The sequence below is a fragment of the Microcaecilia unicolor genome, chromosome 12 (genome assembly GCF_901765095.1).
Source record: "Microcaecilia unicolor chromosome 12, aMicUni1.1, whole genome shotgun sequence".
NCBI lineage: Eukaryota > Metazoa > Chordata > Amphibia > Gymnophiona > Siphonopidae > Microcaecilia > Microcaecilia unicolor.
Genome location: NC_044042.1, coordinates 16,115,271 through 16,135,509, shown reverse-complemented (window position 1 = coordinate 16,135,509; position 20,239 = coordinate 16,115,271). Strand labels below are relative to the sequence as shown.

General features: G+C 42.1%; 1 protein-coding gene across 2 annotated transcripts in view; it reads right to left on the bottom strand.

Moving 5' to 3' along the window:
* Nucleotides 1-20,239, bottom strand: part of LOC115482175 (bile acid receptor-like) — a 90,757-nt gene that overhangs the window by 25,502 nt on the left and 45,016 nt on the right. For both annotated transcript variants that reach the window (XM_030221767.1, XM_030221768.1), the window contains 5 exons: nucleotides 15,650-16,009; nucleotides 14,696-14,836; nucleotides 5,968-6,107; nucleotides 5,765-5,869; nucleotides 1,781-1,880 (listed from right to left, as the gene is read on the bottom strand). In XM_030221767.1, the coding sequence (XP_030077627.1) occupies nucleotides 1,781-1,880; nucleotides 5,765-5,869; nucleotides 5,968-6,107; nucleotides 14,696-14,836; nucleotides 15,650-16,009 (846 nt within the window). The remainder of the gene's footprint in view (nucleotides 1-1,780; nucleotides 1,881-5,764; nucleotides 5,870-5,967; nucleotides 6,108-14,695; nucleotides 14,837-15,649; nucleotides 16,010-20,239) is intronic.

Genomic DNA, 20,239 nt, shown 5'->3' with positions numbered 1-20,239 from the left:
CTCAGGCCATTTTTCAGCACACCTTAGTAAAAGGACCACTTAGGGAACTGTTAACTGAAACCTTAACATGGCTTAGTAGACATATGGTAGCTGCAAAAAGCTGTGATAATTATATGGGGTGTTCATGTCATATGAGGAGAATGAGTCATGACATTTACCCCCGGATTCTACATACGAAGCTCAAAATTATGGGTGTGTAATTTAATTGATTAACAAGCCAATTAGCACCAATAATTGGGTACTAATTATTGGCACTAATTGGGAGCCATTTGGATTTGCACACTCATCTTGCTAAGCGCTATTCTATAAAGATGCACATACAAATTCATACAGCTGATAAGGGGTGTGGACATGGGAGGGGCATGGGCAGATTAGAGGGTGTTCACTAAAAGTGCATGCACTTTGATAGAATTCACGCCTAATTTACGTGCAAGGATTTACACTAGGTTTTAGCTGGTGTAAACCTTTGGGTGCAGATCCCATTGTTACTGCTATTCTATGTTATGTTCCACTCAATGTGGAAACTCAAACGCGTGAAACAATTCTTCCCGCGGGAAACATTTTGCAACCTGATACAATCAATGGTACTAAGCCATTTAGACTACTGCAATGGAATTTATGCGGGATGCAAAGAACAAACATTAAAGAAACTTCAGACCGCTCAAAACACGGCAGTTAGACTTACCTTTGGAAAACATTAAAGAAACTTCAGACCTCTCAAAACACGGCAGCTGGACTTACCTTTGGAAAAACGCGATTTGAAAGCGCAAAACCCCTCCACGAAAAACTACACTTATTCCCAATCAAAGAACGCATTGCTTTCAAAATCTGCACTCTGGTTCACAAAATTATCTATGGTGAAGCCCTGGGATACATGACAGACCTGATCGACCTACCAACAAGAAACACATCCGAATCAACACGAACGTACCTAAATCTGCACTACCCAAGCTGCAAAGGACTCAAATACAAATCAACCTACGCATCCAGTTTTTCCTACATAAGCACACAACTGTGGAATGCATTACCAAAAGCCTTGAAAACTATGTACGACCACCTAAACTTACGGAAAAAAATAAAAACTAACCTGTTTAAAAAGGCATACCCTACCGATCCAACATAAATGCCTGATCTCTGCAACACAACAAAACTAAAGAACGTAATGGACGTAACACAACTCTTCCGTTATACGATGCCCTAATGTGGCTGTGCCACATGAACTTTATCTTACCACAACATCACTTTGTATTTGTTTACACCGGAATCTGCAAACGCCTCTCTGGTACTAATGTAAACCACATTGAGCCTACAAATAGGTTGGAAAATGTGGGATACAAATGTAACAAATAAATAAAAATTCTATATATGACACTCAACTTGGAACATCATTTATAGAATAGCGCTTAGCACACATTTTTTTGCCGCCCATTTACTGACTTTAGTCCTTAACGCGTGTGTCCACATGGTAATGCGTGCTAACCATATAGTTGATAATGTGGTAAGTGTATTGATTTTCCCAGTACTTTTGATAATCAGAGCCAGCCTTAGGAGGGTGCAACCAGGGCAATTGCTCTGGATTGCCATGCAACAGGGAGCACCAAGCCTGTCCAAAATTGAAGAAGGCCCAGCCTGCTTCATGGTGTGAGGCCCCCTTCCAAATTCATGCCCAGGACTCTAATCTAATACTGACCCTGCTGAAAATTCACATATTTCTCTTTTCTCCCTTTGTAAATCATTATGAGAAACATCATCAAAATTCTTTGAAAGAAAATCTGGTTACCTGGAAGCCGTTTTGTAAATTCTATGAGCACCTGTACATGGAGTACTGCTGTCTCAGAGAGTCGTAAGAAACTCTCTTCAGGATTTGCAGTTTCTTCCAGCTGAAATAAATGAAAAAGAAATCATTACAATTTAAGAATTTCCATATCTACTGACATTAATGGGGTAAATATTCAGCCAATGGTGGTGAGTGTTTTTTTTTAGCCAGTACTGGCTTAATGCCCCAATATCCAATGCTAGGCCATATCCAGGCACCGGCATTGAAAATCAAGTTATGTATGGCAGACAGACTGCACTTTTCAGTTAAGGCCAATAGTCAGCCCTTGACTGGATAGGTGTAACCAGACAAAAATAGGACTGTGTTTTATGTGGTCCGACTTGTCTGGATATCTTATCTGGTTAAACACTGAGTATTGGCACTTAAGAACATAAGAATAGCCATATTGGGTCAGATCAATGGTCCATCTAGCTAAGTATCCTGCTTCCAATGGTGTCCAATTCAGGTCACAAGTACCTGACAGAATCCCAAATAATAGCATGATTCATGCTGCTGATCCCAGGGACAAGCAGTCCCCATATCTGTCTCAATAGCAGATTATGGACTTTTCCTCCAGGAACTTGTCCAAATCTTTTTAAACCCAGATACACTAACCTTTGATATCACATCCTCTGGCAACATGTTCCAGAGCTCAACTGTTCGTTGACTGAAAAAATATTTCCTCCTGTTCATTTTAAAAGTATGTCCACTTAACTTCCTTAAGTGTCCCCAAGTCTTTGAACTTTTTGAAAAGAGTACAAAATCGATTTACGTTTACCCATTCTACACCACTCAGTATTTTGTAGACCTCTATCATATCCCCCCTCAGCCATCTCTTTTCCAAGCTGAACAGTTCTAACCTCGTAAGCCTTTCCTAATATGAGAGAAGTTCCATCCCCTTTATCATTTTGGTCACCCTTCTTTGAACTTTTTCTAATTCTGCTGTATCTTTTTAAAGATACGGCTACCAGAATTGCACACAATACTCAAAGAGCGATACAGAGGTTTTATAATATTCTTTATCCTTTTTCTATCCCTTTCCTAATAATTCCTAGCATTCTGAATGCTTGTTTGGCCGCCACCACACACTGGGCAGAAGATTTCAGTGTACTGTCCATGATGACACCTAGATCTTTTTCTTGGGTGCTGAATCCTAGGCTGGAAACTAGCATCAAATAACTATGATTTGGATTAGTCCTCCCAATGTGCATAACTTTTCACTTCTCCACATTAAATCTCATCTGCCATTTGGATGCCCAGTCTTCCAGCTTCCTAAGGTCCACCTCCACTTTTTCACAATCTAACTAGTAACATAGTAGATGATGGCAGAGAAAGACCTGCATGGTCCATCCAGTCTGCCCAACAAGATAAACTCATATGTGCTACTTTTTGTGTATACCTGACCTTGATTTGTATCTGCCATTTTCAGGGCACAGACCGTAGAAGTCTGCCCAGCACTAGCCCCGCCTCCCAACCACCAGCTCTGCCACCCAATCTCCACTAAGCTTCTGAGGATCCATTCCTTCTGAACAGGATTCCTTTATGTTTATCCCACGCATTTTTGAATTCCGTTACCGTTTTCATCTGTATGTATTTTAACAATTGAATAGCTTTGTGTCATCTGCAAATTTAATCACCTCACTTGTCGTTCCCATTTACAGATAATTTAACCCTACCCTCTGTTTTCTAACCATTAACCAATTCCTAATCCAGAACAGAACATTGCATCCTATCCCATGGGTTTTTAATTTTCTCAGGGGTCTCTCATAAGGGAATCTGTCAAACAATTTCTGAAAGTCTAGATACACTACATCAACCATCTCATATTTATCAACATGTTTATTCACGTCTTCAGAGAAATGAAGCAAATTGGTAACGTCAAACTTCCCTTAATAGCATAAGTGCTGACTCTGCCCTGACTTCACCCCTGGACCACCCACAACATAGCTGGTTTCATCTTAGGTGGTTAGAGAGAATATTTAGCAGCAATATCTGGTTAAGTGGTACTGAATATCAGCAGAGCCTCGCATGAGCAATATAACTCCTGACCGGTTAAATCGCTTTGAATATTGACCTGAATATGCTTCGTGACCAGCTTTCCAAAGCTAGCACTCTCTCCTGTGTTCTAGGACAGTGTTTTCCAAGTCTGGTCCTCGAGTACCCCTTGCCAGTCAGGTTTTCAGGATATCCACAATGAATATGCATGAACTTGATTTGCATACACTGCCTCTATTATATGTAAATCTCTTTTATGTATATTCATTGTAGACATCCTGAAAACCTGACTGGCAAGGGGTACTCCAGGACCAGACTTGGGAAACACTGTTCTAGGACAGTGTTCTTCAATGCAAGGTCTGGGAGTCAGTTATTCTTTTTCACTAGGGGGTTGGACAAGATCAGGAGGTGGGGTGCCACTAGACACTAGGGATTTTTTAAAAATATCGGAGAGGGGAGTCAGGGGGAGGGTGCTGCCAAACACCAGGGATTATTTGTATTGTCGAGGGCATCAGTTTGGTGCGGAGGGGGGGGGGGTGCTGATAGATTCCCAGGGACAATGCAGAAACTGAAGCCACTTTTTAAAAGCGTCAACCTACCTGTCAGTGTGGGAGCCAATCACTACTCACACACTGACATGAAGAGTGATATTTTACAATGGGCTGTGAATTACTGTCATATAGTAACATAGTAAATGACGGCAGATAAAGACCTGTACGGTCCATCCAGTCTGCCCAACAAGATAAACTCATTTTACATGATTTGTCCTTGCCTTTCTCAGGGCACAGACCGTAGAAGTCTGCCCAGCACTGTTCTTGTACTAAGTTCTGAAGCTAACATCGAAGCCCCTTAAAATTTACACTCCAGCCCATCCCTATCTTATTCAGTCACGATCAGGGCATAGATAGTAGAAGTCTGCCCAGCTCCCGTTTTATTTCCCAATTACTGGCGTCGCCACCCAATCTCCACTAAGATTCCGCAGAACCATTCCTTCTAAATCATATTTGTAATATGTCAGTAATTTGCATTCTCACTGATTACTACATAGTCGTGGTATGTTTTCTTGTTAATTTTGTAGTAGAAGTCGCACACTGAGCCATCAATGCACAGCCGTACCATACGCCTTTCTGCATTGGCCCCTGGGTGCCACCGCTGAATATAAGCAGTGCCCGGGTATCCCCTGCTTCCATCCTGACTCCAACCCCAGACTGTCCAGGCACTAACTGGATGGTGTTGCAGTAGTCAGACAGGGTATTTAGTGGCACTATCCAGTTACGTGCTCCTGAATATCCTGTGGGGATTCGGTCATAGAAACATAGAGACATAGAAACATGATGGCAGATAAAGGCCAAATGGTCCTTCAAGTCTGTAACCCCTAACTCTTCCTTTTCCTAAGCAATCCCACATGCTTATCCCATGCCTTCTTAAATTCTGACACAGTCATCGACTCCACAACCTCCACCGGGAGGCCATTCCACGCTTCCATCACCCTTTTCATGAAATAATACTTTCTTAGATTCCTCCTAAGCCTATTCCCTCTTAACTTCATCTTATGCCCCCTCGTTCCAGAGCTTTCCTTCAGTTGAAAAAAAAACTCACTTCTTGTACATTAATGCCCTTGAGATATTTAAACGTCTCTATCATATCTCCTCTCTCCCTCCTCACTTCCAGCGTATACATGTTGAGGTTCATAAGCCTGTCCCTATATTAACTATCAACCTAGTTAATCAGGTCAGAGCCTCTGCTACTTGGTTACTAGCACTGAATATTGAAATTTAACAAAATATTTTCTAGGAAAGATCAAAATGAACTCCATGCCCAGGGTGGTAGCCAAGAGTCATAATTGAATAAACTCAGCTTTAACTTACTTCAGGGACTACAAAAATCTTATGGCCATGAAAACTGTGTATTTGAGAAAAGCACCAAATAGTAAGTCACTTGCTTGACACTTACAAATATTTTTGCTTCCTCCAGAGGAATTGTGTATCTCTGATGTGCAGCCACAATATGATCGATAATTTTGTGCTCTTCCACGGTCAACTCCACCCTCTGTGGGATCTAAACACAAATATGAAGATATGTGTGTAAATACCATTTATTTAGGGAAATATCTAATCATGAAAAATAATCTACATATGAACTTTAAAAAATCTCACTTTTCCAGATCTTGTTGTACATGACATGTGCTTGCTGCCACTGCCGTCCTCTTCCACCTTGATATCACAGTACCGGCTGTTGTTCTGCTTAAGGTTTTTCCTGAGACGCTTGGATTTACACTGCACTTCAGTCAATAAACCTGCAACACATTAAAAAAAAACAATAAACTCTGCTAGACAAAAACATGTCATTTGAACAACAGATATCAAATGTCTTAACAAAAATGTTCCAAACAATGTGGAAACTAAGGCACAGAAGAGGCTACTTTCCAAGAACAGTTTTCCTTATGCTAGTGCAAACACTAACCTTAGCACACCTAGATTACTGTAACGGGATATATGCAGGATGCAACGATCAAGTCTTAAGAAAATTACAAATGGCACAAAACACCACTGATTCATGGAAAATCACACTACAAACAGAGCCACACCACTACTCAAGGCCCCAGTCAAACTAAGAATATTCTTCAAACTATCGCTTGTGTTTACAAAGGAGTGCTATAGGCGCGTTAGCGTTTTTAATGCACATTAAACGCTAACACGCATCAAACGCTAACACGCCTATAGGAATGTATTGGCACGTTAGCGTTTAATGCACCTTAACTTTAAAGGTACGTTAAAAACGCTAACACACCTTAGTAAAATACCCCTATGTATGCTTGGATACAAAATCATATTTAGTTTAGCGCCAAGTTACATGGCAGAACTAATAAATTTACCGATACGAAACATAAGCACGGAATCAAGAAATTACCTCACACTACACTTCCCCAGTTGTAAGGGACTAAGATACATGTCAACTTACTCATCAAGCTTCATATATCTATACACTAAGAACTGGAACATGCTACCAAAAACCTTATGAAACATAAATCACTACTTGATCTTCCGAAAACAACTTAAAGCATTCTTCTTCAAGAAGTTCTTCTATGAAGATACATAGGGACATCAAACTAGACATATCAATCGGATAGCTAATTGTCAATAAGATTATTGCAACTAAAATGTACACATACATTCGTTCATGCCAGTAACACAGATCATTCCTTTAAATGTACCATATTATTTTGTTGTAAACCACACTGAAACAATGTAAATTGGAAAATGTGGGATATAAATGCCGTAATTAAATAAATAAATAAATAAATAAATAAGAAGTGCTCTGAAATATGAAGATTGTTTGACTTAGAACTAGTAAGCTATTGCATCAGCCCACAACTTGCTCATATGACAGAAAAGGCTAATTATTCTTTTTAGATCTCCAAAAATTCAGTTCAAGTCCAAAGACATTCTCGGCATCATGCTCCAAGTTCACATACACACCAAAGTCAGATATTTTATGAGTCAAGAATGATAACTATGTTAACCACTTCCTGTAATTGTTCTTGAACTTGCAAAGCCAACAAAATATTTCTGCTGAATCCTCATCAAAGAAACATCCTCTGTCTGTACTGTAGGATATTTGGGAAATACTCTCATTAAGAATCTTGGCAGGCTGTGGTACCTTTTGTTAGAGTAACATAAATACTTTCCAACATGGGCGTAGTTTGGGGGGCGAGGGGGGCATTGCCCCCCAAACGCAGGGCCGGTGCAACCCGGCTGCAGGCAGCTCTCGGTCCCTCCTTCCTCTGATGATGTATTTTCTGTTTCCACGAGGGTGGGACACGGAGAGGGAAGGGAAAGGCTGAAGGCGAGCCCGCTGTCATGCTGTACTGTTTTCAGTGCCGTCGCTGTGATTTAAAATAAAAGGTTTAAACGCAGGGCGGCAGGAACAGAGAGGAGGGCTGTTAGGGAGCTGAGGGCAGGAAGGAGGGGCTCTGTTGGAACTGAACTTGGGGACTGAAAAGTGGGAGCTGGGAAAGGCACTGGACATGGATGGGAGGGGAGGGTTGGGGTCAAAGGAGAATCATTGGACATGGATAGGGGAGAAGGCAGAGGAGAATCACTGGACTTAGATGGGAGGGGAGGGGAGGGCAGGGGAGAGAGAAGAAATCACTGGACATGGCGGGGGGCAGGGAGAATTGCTGGACATGGATGGAAGGGGAGAGCAGGGGGAGAGAAGATAAATCGCTGGACATGGAGGGGAGGGCAGGGGACAAAAGAGAATTGCTGAACATGGATGGATGGAGAGGGGCAAGGGAGAGAGGAAATTTGCTGGATATGGATGGATGGATGGATGGAAGAGAGGGCAGGGGAGAATGGAGAGTTGCTGGACACGGATGGATGGAAGGGGCAGGGAAGAGAGGAAATTTGCTGGATATGGATGGATGGATGGAAGAGAGGGCAGGGAGAATGGAGAGTTGCTGGACATGGATGGATGGAGGGGGCAGGGGAGAGAGGAAATTTGCTGGATACGGATGGATGGATGGATGGAGGAGAGGGCAAGGGTGAATTGAGAGTTGCTGCACATGGATGGATGGAGGGGGCAGGGGAGAGAGGAAATTTGCTGGATATGGATGGATGGATGGAGGAGAGGTCAGGAGAGAATGGAGAGTTGCTGGACATGGATGGATGGAGGGGGCAGGGGAGAGAGGAAATTTGCTGGATTAGGATATGGATGGATGGAGGAGAGGGCAGGGGAGAATGGAGAGTTGCTGGACATGGATGGATAGAGGGGAGGGCAGGGGAGAGAGGAGAGTTGCTGGACATGGATGGATGGATGGATGGAGGGAGGGGAGAGAAGACAGGAAGGAGATGCACATGGATGGAGGGGAGGGAAGAGAGGAGAAATGCTGGACATGGATGGAGTAGAGGGCAGGGAAGAGAGGAGAAATGTTGGACAAGGATGGAGGGAAGGAAAGACAAAGGAAGGAGATGCACACAAATGGAGGAGAAGGAAGAGAGGAGAAATGCTGGACATGGATAGAGGGGAGGGAAGACAGAGGAAGTAGATGCACATGGATGGAGGGGAGGGGAGTGAGGAGAAATGCTGGATATGGATGGAGGGAAAACTGGTGAATTTAAGGGCTGGATCGGAACACTTTGAGAGCAGATGCTGAAACTGAAAGAAGGATAAGGACAAGGCTACAGATGGTAGACAGGACACATAAGGACACAGGAGGATGGTGGTCATGGTGAGTGAAAAAATATCAAATGGAAAGAAGACACTGCATAAAACAGAAGACACTGGGACCAAAGCGAGTAGAAAAACTAAATGCTCAGACAACAAAGGTAGAAAATGTATTTTATTCAGAATTTATTAATTGGAATATGTCAGCTTTTGGAAATGTGCATCTGTGATATTTTGCATGTAAGTTTCAATTTCTCTAGTATTGCTGCATGCCGAGTCTAACTTCTTGAGGTAACTTTCCAGTTCAGTATTTTGCCTTCATATTTTTTTATTTCTAGTTCCTTGTGTCATAGTAACATAGAGGGGCATAATCGAATGACGCTGGCCATCTTCGGGGCCGGCTCCACAAAGGGGCGGTGCCAACCGTATTATCGAAAAAGATGGTCGGCCATCTTTTCTTTTGATAATATGGTTGGGGCCGGCTAAATCTCAACATTTAGGTCAAATATTGAGATCGCCAGGTTTACAAATGGCCGGCTTCAAAAAAAGTGGAATAAAAATCCAAGTAGTACTAGTGGAATTAGAACCAGCCACCTCTGGATTAACAAGACCAGTGTTCTAACCACTTGGCCACAGCTCCACTTACTTAGCTGTCCCGCCCTTTTGATTATGCCCCTTCAGGTCTCTCTCAGCCAATCACAGACAGGGGTCTCTCTCAGCCACTCACAGACAGCTAAATGCACTGTGATTGGCTGAGAGAGACCCCTGTCTTTGGGAGCCCAAGTAAGGGGAGCTGTGGCCAAATGGGTAGAGCACCAGTCTTGTAATCCAGAGGTGGCTGGTTCAAATCCCACTGGTACTACTGAAAAAGCTGAGCAAAAGTAGTTTAGATTTAGGACATCCCTGACAAGCACTTCTATTTTTTATTTTTTTTGGGTGGGAGGGGATTGGTGACCACTGGGGGAGTAAGGGGAGGTCATTCCCTCCGGTGGTCATTTGGTCAGTTGGGGCTCCTTTTTGAAGCTTGGTCGTGAAAAAAAAAGGGACCACGTAAAGCCGGCGAAATGCTCATCAAGCCTGGCTTTTTTTTTCCATTATCAGGCGAAGCTGGCCATCTTGTGAGCACGCCCCCGTCCCACCCCCGTCCCATCTTCACTACCCTACCGACACGACCCCTTGAAATTTCGCCGGCTCCGCGACGGAAAGCAGTTGAAGCCGGCCAAAATCGGCTTTTGATTATTCCGATTTGGCCGGTTTCAGGAGATCGCCGGCGATCTCCTGATTTGTGTCGGAAGATCGCCGGCGATCTCTTTCGAAAATAAGCCTGATAGTAACATAGTAAATGACGGCAGATAAAGACCTGAACAGTCCATCCAGTCTGCCCAACAAGATAAACTCATTTTACGTCTGTTGTGTCATGTGTTTTTCATGTGTGATCAAGGTGCAGTATTCTGCTAGCATGTAGTACTTGCAGCCCTCTTTGTTTTGTTTTTTTCACAAGGTAGTGTATTGGTGTTTTAGAGCCCGGTGTAATTACAGTGCTGCCTTTCAACGCATAAGGTTGTAGCTCGTCCTGTCCTTGGAATTAGTGCTGTCATGGTTTGGTAAAGTTATGAGTGTGTTTTTGCGCAAGTTTGTGTATAGCGTTTTGTAGTGCAGAGATTGTGTGTTGGCCTTAATGAGGTGGCACCAAAACATCAGAAAGGGTTGTATAGCCTAAATCATGACATACTACCTCTTGAAGGATCTACACAAGTTTGTGTAAAGTGTTTTGCAGTGGAGAGATTGTGTGTTGGCCTTACTGAGGTAGCACCAAAATATCAGAAAGGGATTTAGAGCCTAAGTCATGACACACTACCTCTTGAAGGATCTACATATAGAGCCTATGCATTTCTAAGGTCAACACTGGCATGGTATGGGAAAGGGGGTAGACAAATACTACTGGAGAGGAAGAAGGAGTGTTGGGTAAGAAGGCAGAAAGGAAGGAAGGAAGAGAGAAAGAGCTGTCTTTTTTGGGAATAACCATAATGAATTTATGGTTATTCCCAAAAAAGTCAGCCCTTTCTCCCTTCTTTCCTTCCTTCCTTCCTTCCTCCATATTAGCATATTCATTTGCATATATATATATGCAAATTAATATGTTAATGTGCCCCCCCCATCCTCCCCCCCCCCCCAAAAAAAAATGAAACAGTCAAATTATGCCCATGGTGCCAACTCTGCCTGAGTCCACCTCTGGACCGCCCACAACATAGCTGGTTTTGGCTTAGGCGGTTACAGTGGATATTTGGCAGGAATATCCAGTTAAATGCTGCTGAATATTGGTGGATAGCCCTACACAAGCGATTTAACTGGGCAGGAGCCTTTCCTGCCAGGTTAAATTGCTTTGAATATCGATCCCCTTGAGCTCCTAAATTTATGCGCCTAAGTTATGCGCCTTAATTTGTGTCCTGTTTTCAGCCAAACTTGGGTTTTCTGCTGAAGATTAATATAATTTAGAAGCCTAAAAGTTATGTTTATCATAGGAACCAGTTCTGTTGATGCTGAACACCTCTTAGTATTGAGCAAGTCCCTTCATTGTGCCCAGGGAGGGGTAATTTACATTGTCTTTGGCACCCCCAAATATTTTGAAATGTTGATGCCTACAATGCTTATAAATATAGGACTGCCATTCATTTGCCTAGATTTATGAGCCTCATGCTGAAAATCAGTGCTAAGCTACTAACTTCTTCTTCCTGCCCTAAATCCGCCCTGTTACCACCCACTTTTTATGCTCCTAAATGTAAAAGTTTAGTGAAATTTTGAGTGTAAAGTTATGCACTCAGCACTAATGAATTTTCATAGCCATTATATAAGCATAACTCTCAAAGGAGCATAAAGCCTTCAAATATCAGGCCCTGTGTTCATTGCTAAAATATTGCTTCTGAAAAATGTTAAAGCCTTTGACAGTATTTATGTTTAAAACATTTTCATTAATGATTTCATATGGGATAAGATCTGATTGATTGATTCATGCAATGCATAAATTATACCATTTTGCAACATCAGGATTTAGGAGGGATTTTTGTAGTGAGACAGCTTTATGTGCCCTGGTGACAGAAACGAAATACTGGCGCTATAGGATTCCATCTATTAGCAGCATTTGCTATAATTGACCACGAGCTATTTATATGGCTATTAGATGGGGATAGGTATATCAGGTCCAGTTTTAAATTGGTTCAGGGGTTTCCTGACCCTCAGATCCTATCAGGTCAAAATGAGAGGCAAGTTGGAAGACTTCTGGATAGTAATGCAGTGAACAATTTTATTTATGCTGATGACATCACGTTACCCATCCTGTTGGATAGGGGGATATTAAGTCTGAAGCCCACAGCTGCAAATTGTTAGTGGAAGATTGAGTTATTACTTATAGGTTAAAACTGAATGTAGATAAAACAAAGTTCTTTATTGCTTCCACTCCACAACAGGCAGTTTTATGTCAAATGATAACCATAGAGAAGGTCAGCTTCCCAGTGGAATTAGAGCGAAAGATTTTGGGAATAGTGCTGGAGGCTTCACTTTCCTTTGAGAAACAAGTAGCTCAGCTAACCAAAAAAGTATTTTTTTAACCTTAAAAAGATTAAGAATTAGGCACTGTAGTTTAAACTAATTGTTCAGGCCTTCATTTTAAGTCATTTAGACTACTGTAACATTCTTCTGGCAGGTTGGTCACAAGCAATCTTGAAGAAGGTACAAACTTTACAGAATGTGGCAGTTTGATTTACGCTGCTAAGAAGTGTGACAGGGCTACCCCACTGCTGATTAGAGCACTTTGGCTACCAATTCAGGCAAAGGTATATTTTAAGATTTGTTCTTTAATCTTTAAAATATTGTACGGTTTTGCCCCTGAGTACATGATGTCTCTGATTACTATTCCCTGTTGAGTTACTTCTGTGCAACTACAACATTTTCTGCTCTTACATCTTCCATCTCCTAGGTCAGGTACAAGAGAGTTTTTTCAGTCCTCATTTTCGTTTAATGGGGTCTAAATTTTGGAATGATCTTCCTGCTATTCTCAGACTATCTGTTGGTCTTTTACGATTTAGAAAAGTGCTGAAAACCTGGTTATTTGGGAAATTTTGGAATTGCTAACTGAGTTTCAGCTTTGGTAAAAATCTGGATTGATATCTTATACTATTGGGTTAATTTTAATTTATATAATTATTGTATATTTTTTTTTTATCTTTTCAGTTGGGGCAGTTGTAGGGGTGAATTTCTTGCATAACTTATTGTAACATTGCTGTATTGGTGCGAAAGGTTTTGCTTATACTTGTGTCCGATTTTGATGCAATTGTTCCCAATAAAATGACTTAACATGTTGGAAAGGGGGTTGGGGAGAAAATGTGAAATCTTGATGATGATCTAGCTGTATGATTTATATCCCGATGTATAACCATGGTTAGTTCTTAATTTGTTAGGGGAGATATGCAGTGGTTTGTTTAACTTGTTGATCATCAATAAAAATTATTGAAACATAATTATTGTATATTTTATTATTATATATTGTATATTAGATATAGCCTTGAATGGATGTTATTAAGTTATATGTATTTTTCAGGTATGCCTGATCTGGACCGCATAGAAAGTAATAGTAATCATAAACAACACAGACCAATCAGATGGACTGATTGTGAGGGGTTTGTGACTTGCTAATGATGTTTTGCCCAATGGTTCACATTGATAAGCTGCTTGGAATAATTTCTAGAATTAAAGTCTATTGGAAACATGTTTTAATGGACAGAGGACATCACTGTGCATGTTATGAATACTGGAAAACACCATCCCCCCAATATTCAGACCATTTAACTAGCCAGACACAGCTGCTGACTGGTTAAATAGCATATTTATTTATTTAGATTTTTCTCACACCTTTTTCAGTAGTAGCTCAAGGTGAGTTACACTCAGGTACTCTGGATATTTCTCTGTCCCAGGAGAGCTCACAATCTAAGTTTGTACCTGAGGCAATGGAGGGTTAAGTGACTTGCCCAGGATCACAAGGAGTAGCAGTGGGATTTGAACCAGCCACCTCTGGATTGCAAGAGGTGCTCTAACCACTAGGCCACTCCTCATTTAGAATCTCAAATTAGCAGCAACATTCCATGTTCCACTGTACTAACCACTAGGCCACTCCTCCACTAGCAACATTCCATCTAGAATCCCAAATAGTAGCAACATTCCATATATTTATTTAGATTTTGCTCACACCTTTTTCAGTAGTAGCTCAAGATGAGTTACATTCAGGTACTCTGGATATTTCTCTGTCCCAGGAGGGCTCATATTGGCGCCTAACCACTAATATTCAGTAGCAAATACCTGGTTATTTCTGCTGAACATTGCTGGTTAGCGCCTAGTGCATAACCAGCTATATCATACAACTTATCTAGTTAGGCACCGATATTCAGCGCTTAAAGTTTAGCGGGCAAATTGGACCAGATAAATAGCTGTCTTAATTTTAACTGCTAAAAAGTTAACCGGTTAATGCGAATATCTGCATAGCTGGTTAACTTTTTAGCGGTTAAACACACACGCACACACCCTGGATATTCATTGCCGGTCGCCAGAATGGCCCAGCATTGAATATCTGATGGTGGACAGCAAAAGCACTGCCCGCCGCTGGCTGAATATCAGGACCCATAAATATACTTTTCTTTTACAATGTCAAAAAAGGAAATGAGTACGTACACTCTGCAAGCATCCCCACGGCTTTACATTTCTTCAGCCGACACTCCTGACACTTCCTTCGCATGTACATGTCCATTTCACAGTGCCCGCCACTCTTACATCTATACACTGCATTTTTGGTAATACTACGACGAAAAAAACCTGATAGGGAAAAAAAATGCTTGGGATATATTGAATTTCTAAGTTACAGCCAAGCCAAATAATTGAGGAGATAGGTGGTTAATTAACTAAAAGAGCCTTAGGGGTCCTTTTACTAAGGTGCACTGAAAAATGGCCTGCGGTAGTGTAGGCACGGGTTTTGGGCACGGGCAGATCCATTTTTCAGCACGCCTGTAAAAAATTCCTTCTTAAAATTTTTGCTGAAAATGGATGTGCGGCAAAATAAAAATTGGCACGTGTCCATTGTGGTCTGAGACCTTACCGCCAGCCATTGACTTAGTGGAAAGGTCTCACGTGTTAATCGGGCGGTAATGACCTACGCACGTAGAATGCCACTTGATACACGTAGCTGATGTGTGTCAGAAAAGAAAAATGATTTTTCGGATGCGCTTAGCGGACTCACATCAAAAATGAAATTACTGCAAGGGCCACGCGGTAACCGGGCGGTAAGTCCAAATTGGAACATATTGGGTGCATGTGAGCACCTACGTGGCTTAGTAAAAGGGCCCCTTTGTTACCTATACACTATAAAACTTGTGCCTTGCCCTGTCTCTGGTCTGAGAAGAAATTGCAATGGCATACTTGCCATGTGCTCTGTGCAACTCCAAATAAAAACTTAAATTGGCATTACTGGAATCCGTCCATAATTTATTTCTTATTAACAGCATCAAAAACATTTTTAACTGCCACTCTTTTTCTCTGAAGCTGTGGTGAATTGCTGTGGTAAAATCCCTGTTTAAATAGCTTATTTTATTTCTTTTATTACTGAATTGTTCTTAATAATGCCTTCCTTACCTTTACAGCCTTCGCAGGTGAGTGCATTGTAGTGATAGCCTGAAGCTTTATCCCCACACACCACACACAACTCCTCCTGCCCTTTCATTCGTATGGAAGAATGGCTCAGTCTTGGTCTCTTTCCAAGATACCCATCCTCACTGTTGCAACTGGTCAAGTAGGTTGGTTTACTTAATTCACAAGCGTTTGGCACATATTGCCCGTCACTGAATTGGGAGTCCACGTTGTAAGTGCTGTAGTGTAATTGTGATGGGGGAGATTGCAACACGGGAGAAAAAGGCCCGTTTGAATACTGACTATACGCTGCAGTCTGGAAGTCTGAGTCTTGCAGTTGATAATTGATATGGTCTGGCAGAACATCTAGATTAAAACAAACAAAAAAAGATTAGATAAAGTGGAAACTAGATGCAGAACCCTTCAGCCTATGGCACTCAAAATGTTTTCATTTGGTTTTACAGTAATTACATAAGCAAGCCAAACAATTTGAAGTCAGTATTAGCAAGACATCATAGAGAAACAGAGAAATTTCATCACATCAAGAAACACAATGGAGACTTTTAAGGGTAAATTCTATATATGGCATGAAAAGAATTGGCACCGAAAAAAGCGCTATTCTATAAAATGGATTTAATATTAAACACAGTTTGTAGAATAGCGCTTAAGCCTTGGAATTGCACCTAACTAGGAAAGGCCATATGCACCAACTAAAATGTGATGCAAATACCTGCACATAAATTTAGGCGTGGATGCCCTTATTCTCTAACTACATGCGCAACTTAAAGAAATGCCCCCAATCTGCCCATGACCCTCCCATTTCCACACCCCCTTTTGTGACTCGTGTGTAAAATTTACACATGGATCCTGTGCATAAATTTACACACATACATTTATATTAAATCTAATTAGTGCTAATAATTGCTTGTTAAAAAGCCAATTATCGGTGCTCTGCCCACATATTCATGAAGGAATAAGGCAAGCAGATCAGCGATAGGTCCAAAATATACTTTATTGTAGAATCACAATCAGAAAAAAATGCCCGACACAGGCCGTGTTTCGCCCACAAGGGCTGCATCAGGGGCTATATAATGATCTACACCCAACAATCTTAATGGTGCATACGGTGATATCAACCAATTATAACTGTAGTGCAGACAGATAAGATGAGAGCTCTTGGAAAATATTTATAACAAGGTAGGCTGGATACTTGTGCCCTTCCAAACAATGGTCTCTAAGCAGGAGACAGATCCTGTTTAGCTTTTCTATAAGTTCCTAGAAAGCACCCACATGCCCAACACAAAAAGCACCAGGATTCTTAGTCAGTCCAGACAAGCAGAGGCAATAAACTAAAAAAGGTTTATTGTCATTAAAAATATTGAACAATGAACCATAAAACAGTTGGAACAAAAACAGCACATAATAACAGGTAACGACCACCTGAACTTCAGGAAATCACTAAAAACCAACCTCTTCAAAAGGCCTACCCCAACGACTCCGCGTAACCCTCTTCACCTACTAACACAGCATATCTATGATCAAACAGGACAACACGCAATCTTCACCCCTTCCGACCCTCCATTTATACCTCATTCAATCACTATACAACTATGTATTTATTATCAACCGACTGGGCAAACGCCTCTGACAGTACTATGTAAGCCACATTGAGCCTGCAAATAGGTGGGAAATTGTGGGGTACAAATGCAACAAATAAAAGAAAATACAAAGTAACTGAATATGGATTGATAAAACTATCTAAACATTTTATCACTATCTGAATAGTGCCTGGGAAGTACAAGAAATATAGCTGCTAACAAGTTACAGAATATAACTGATCACAGGGACTCAGAAGAGAGGTCTTTCTCCCTCTACTTCCAAACTGAGACAGACAAATTACCTCACAGTTAGGTGGGAAAAAGAAAAAGCTGTCACTCCTGGTACAGCTTTAAAAAACAAAACAACCGCCATCTGCTGGCCAACCAGGAGAAATACATATCATCAGCAAAACAATACAGTTCATAGGCTCAGAAACCCATTGTTTTGCCACAGTTACACTTTACAGATTTCTGAAGGACGCTGTTTTAAACACAATGAAAGGGCTGAGATGAGCATTAACAGTATACTAGTTTACCATGATCACTGATTAGAAGAGTGGTGTAGCTACAGGGGTCCAGGTGGCAGTCTGTGGAGGTTATGCAGCTTGGGTAGTGGTATGCTGGACTCAGCAGCTCCTGGTTTCATCAGTGATTGCCCTTTTGGAGTCAGGGGCAGCTTTCTAGGCTAATTTTGCCTCTAAGATTTGTTTAAACATCCTTTTCAAGGTCACCTGCTTTTTGAGGTAGATCTTGAGACGTTATTAAAAAGATTGGACAAGTCAAGAGACCCAGTGCCTTCTGGTAGACAGGTCCTGTTCCAATAAAGCATCAGTTAGTGGATCTCATGCCAGGAGAGATCCTGTCAATTTAAATTGTTTTGAATATCTATACCCTTAAGTTTCCTGGGCAAATTCCTTTGAAGACTGTCCTAATACTGCCTCTACTCTGCTTATATTTATTTATTTATTGCATTTGTATCCCACATTTTCCCACCTCTTTGCAGGCTCAATGTGGCTAACAATACATCATGAATAGTGGAAGTATCATAGAAAATGAACATTTAGTGTTACAGAAGGATCATGGGCTACATGCTAATGATCAAGCATGATAGTAATATAACAAGCAAATGATGTAAGACATTTCTGAATATATGTGGAAGAGTTGTGTATATTCACATTGGTTGATCTTTGTGGTATGGTCCATCTAGCCCAGTATCCTGTTTTCCAAACAGTGGCCAAGCAAGGTCATAAGTACCTGGCAGAAACCCAAATCGTGGCAACATTCCATGTAAAACTTTGTAAATTTATATCACAGACACCCTGTCTGTAAATCTCACTCTTTGGGGCAGTCTACCTTTGGCATCTGTACTTTGTACCAGAGGCAATGGAGAAAGACTTACCCAACTACCTGGTGCTCAGTCCATTACTGCAGATCTGCCAAGTTACCCAGTTCCAGAAGGTAGACATTTTGGCCAGTCTGGTTGTTGAACTGACATCCCAATTCAGTGTGCTGTTTGTAGTCCCTGAGCCTACCCTTTGGAAATCAAAATTTCAGGTCCCATCATGCACCATGGGGAAGTGGAGGACTAGCCTAATGGATAGTGTAGTGTGCTGAGAACCTGGGGAACAAGGTTTGATACTCACTGCAGTTCCTTTTGACCCTGGGCAAGTCACTTAACCCTCCATTGCCCGAGATATAAAAACAGATTATGAACCTACTAAGGACAGAGAAAGTACCTGGATATAATATATGTAAACCACTTTAGTTGTATCACAGAAAGGTGATATATCAAATCCATGACCCCTTTTGACCCTTTATTGGACAAACACTGGAAACACCCATGCCCCCTGCCCATGACAGAGTTGTCATAAATCTAAGACTGGCCTAAAAGTGCTTTCCTGGTACTGAGTAATTTGGTAGCTGTCCAGCTCTAACCATTAAGCCATTCCATTTGAAGCATGTGCTCATCTAGTCTCCTTACTCACTCACAAACTATTAACTGCATCCACACCCACAGCTAGACGCTACACTTTTCCCTGCTGTTTATGAAAAAATGTGTGCTTGGGGGGGCATGGTAGGGGGCCCACAAATATATGTATTGTGATAGTCACATCCAGGATAGTTGGGTTAAGGCAGTTTCAGTTGGAAATACAAGTCCCAGAAGGCATTGCAGGCAAGGAGCCAGGGGGTGAGATGAAGAACCCGGACTGGACTCCTAGCTGCAATCAGGGAAGACATGGGTGTAAGCTGGCAGGATGTATAGAGTGGCTGCCACTAGGGGGAAAGAGAGATAGGAAACCCTGTGTGTAGCAGCTCCTCATTAGTCTAATGCTTAACTCAGCTGGTATGGGTGTGGGGGAAGCTAGTGGAAGGAGAATGATTGGTTGTGAGAGCAGAAGCCAGGGATGGGTGGGATCGACAGTGAACCTCCACGTGGGAGAGGAGAAGTCTAGGTAAAGCAGAGGGAGTGCCAGATCGGACCAGACGAGGTACCAGGAGCCTGTGGCTGGAGGAGGTTGCTTTATCCTTGGCTGCACCTAGAGGTACTTGGTTACAAATGTCACTATCCCAGATGGGACCTGAACATGGATCCATGCAAGCCAGAGAGTCTGGTCTTGGGGCCTGAATGCTTAAATCCTGGATGCCTCAGGTAAGAGGTACCTAGGGGGGCCAAGGCTGGATAAAGAGTGGGCGAAGGAAGAGAAGTGGGGAAGACCAGGAGTGGACCTGGCTGACTTTAAAAGGGGGACCAGTGTAAAGATATCGCACTTGGGTCTCTATCTTTTTTTTGTTTGGCTTTACAGGGTGAATTCGGTGGAGCCGGGAGCTCGGAGCTGGATGCTGGGAGCTGGATGCTGGAGCGGGGAGCTCGGAGCAGAAGCTGGGAGCAGACGCTGGGAGCTGGATGCTGGAGTGGGGAGCTCGGAGCAGCAGCTGGGAGCTCGGAGCGGAAGCTGGGAGCTGGACGCTGGGAGCTGGTAGCTGGGGCTGGGGACTC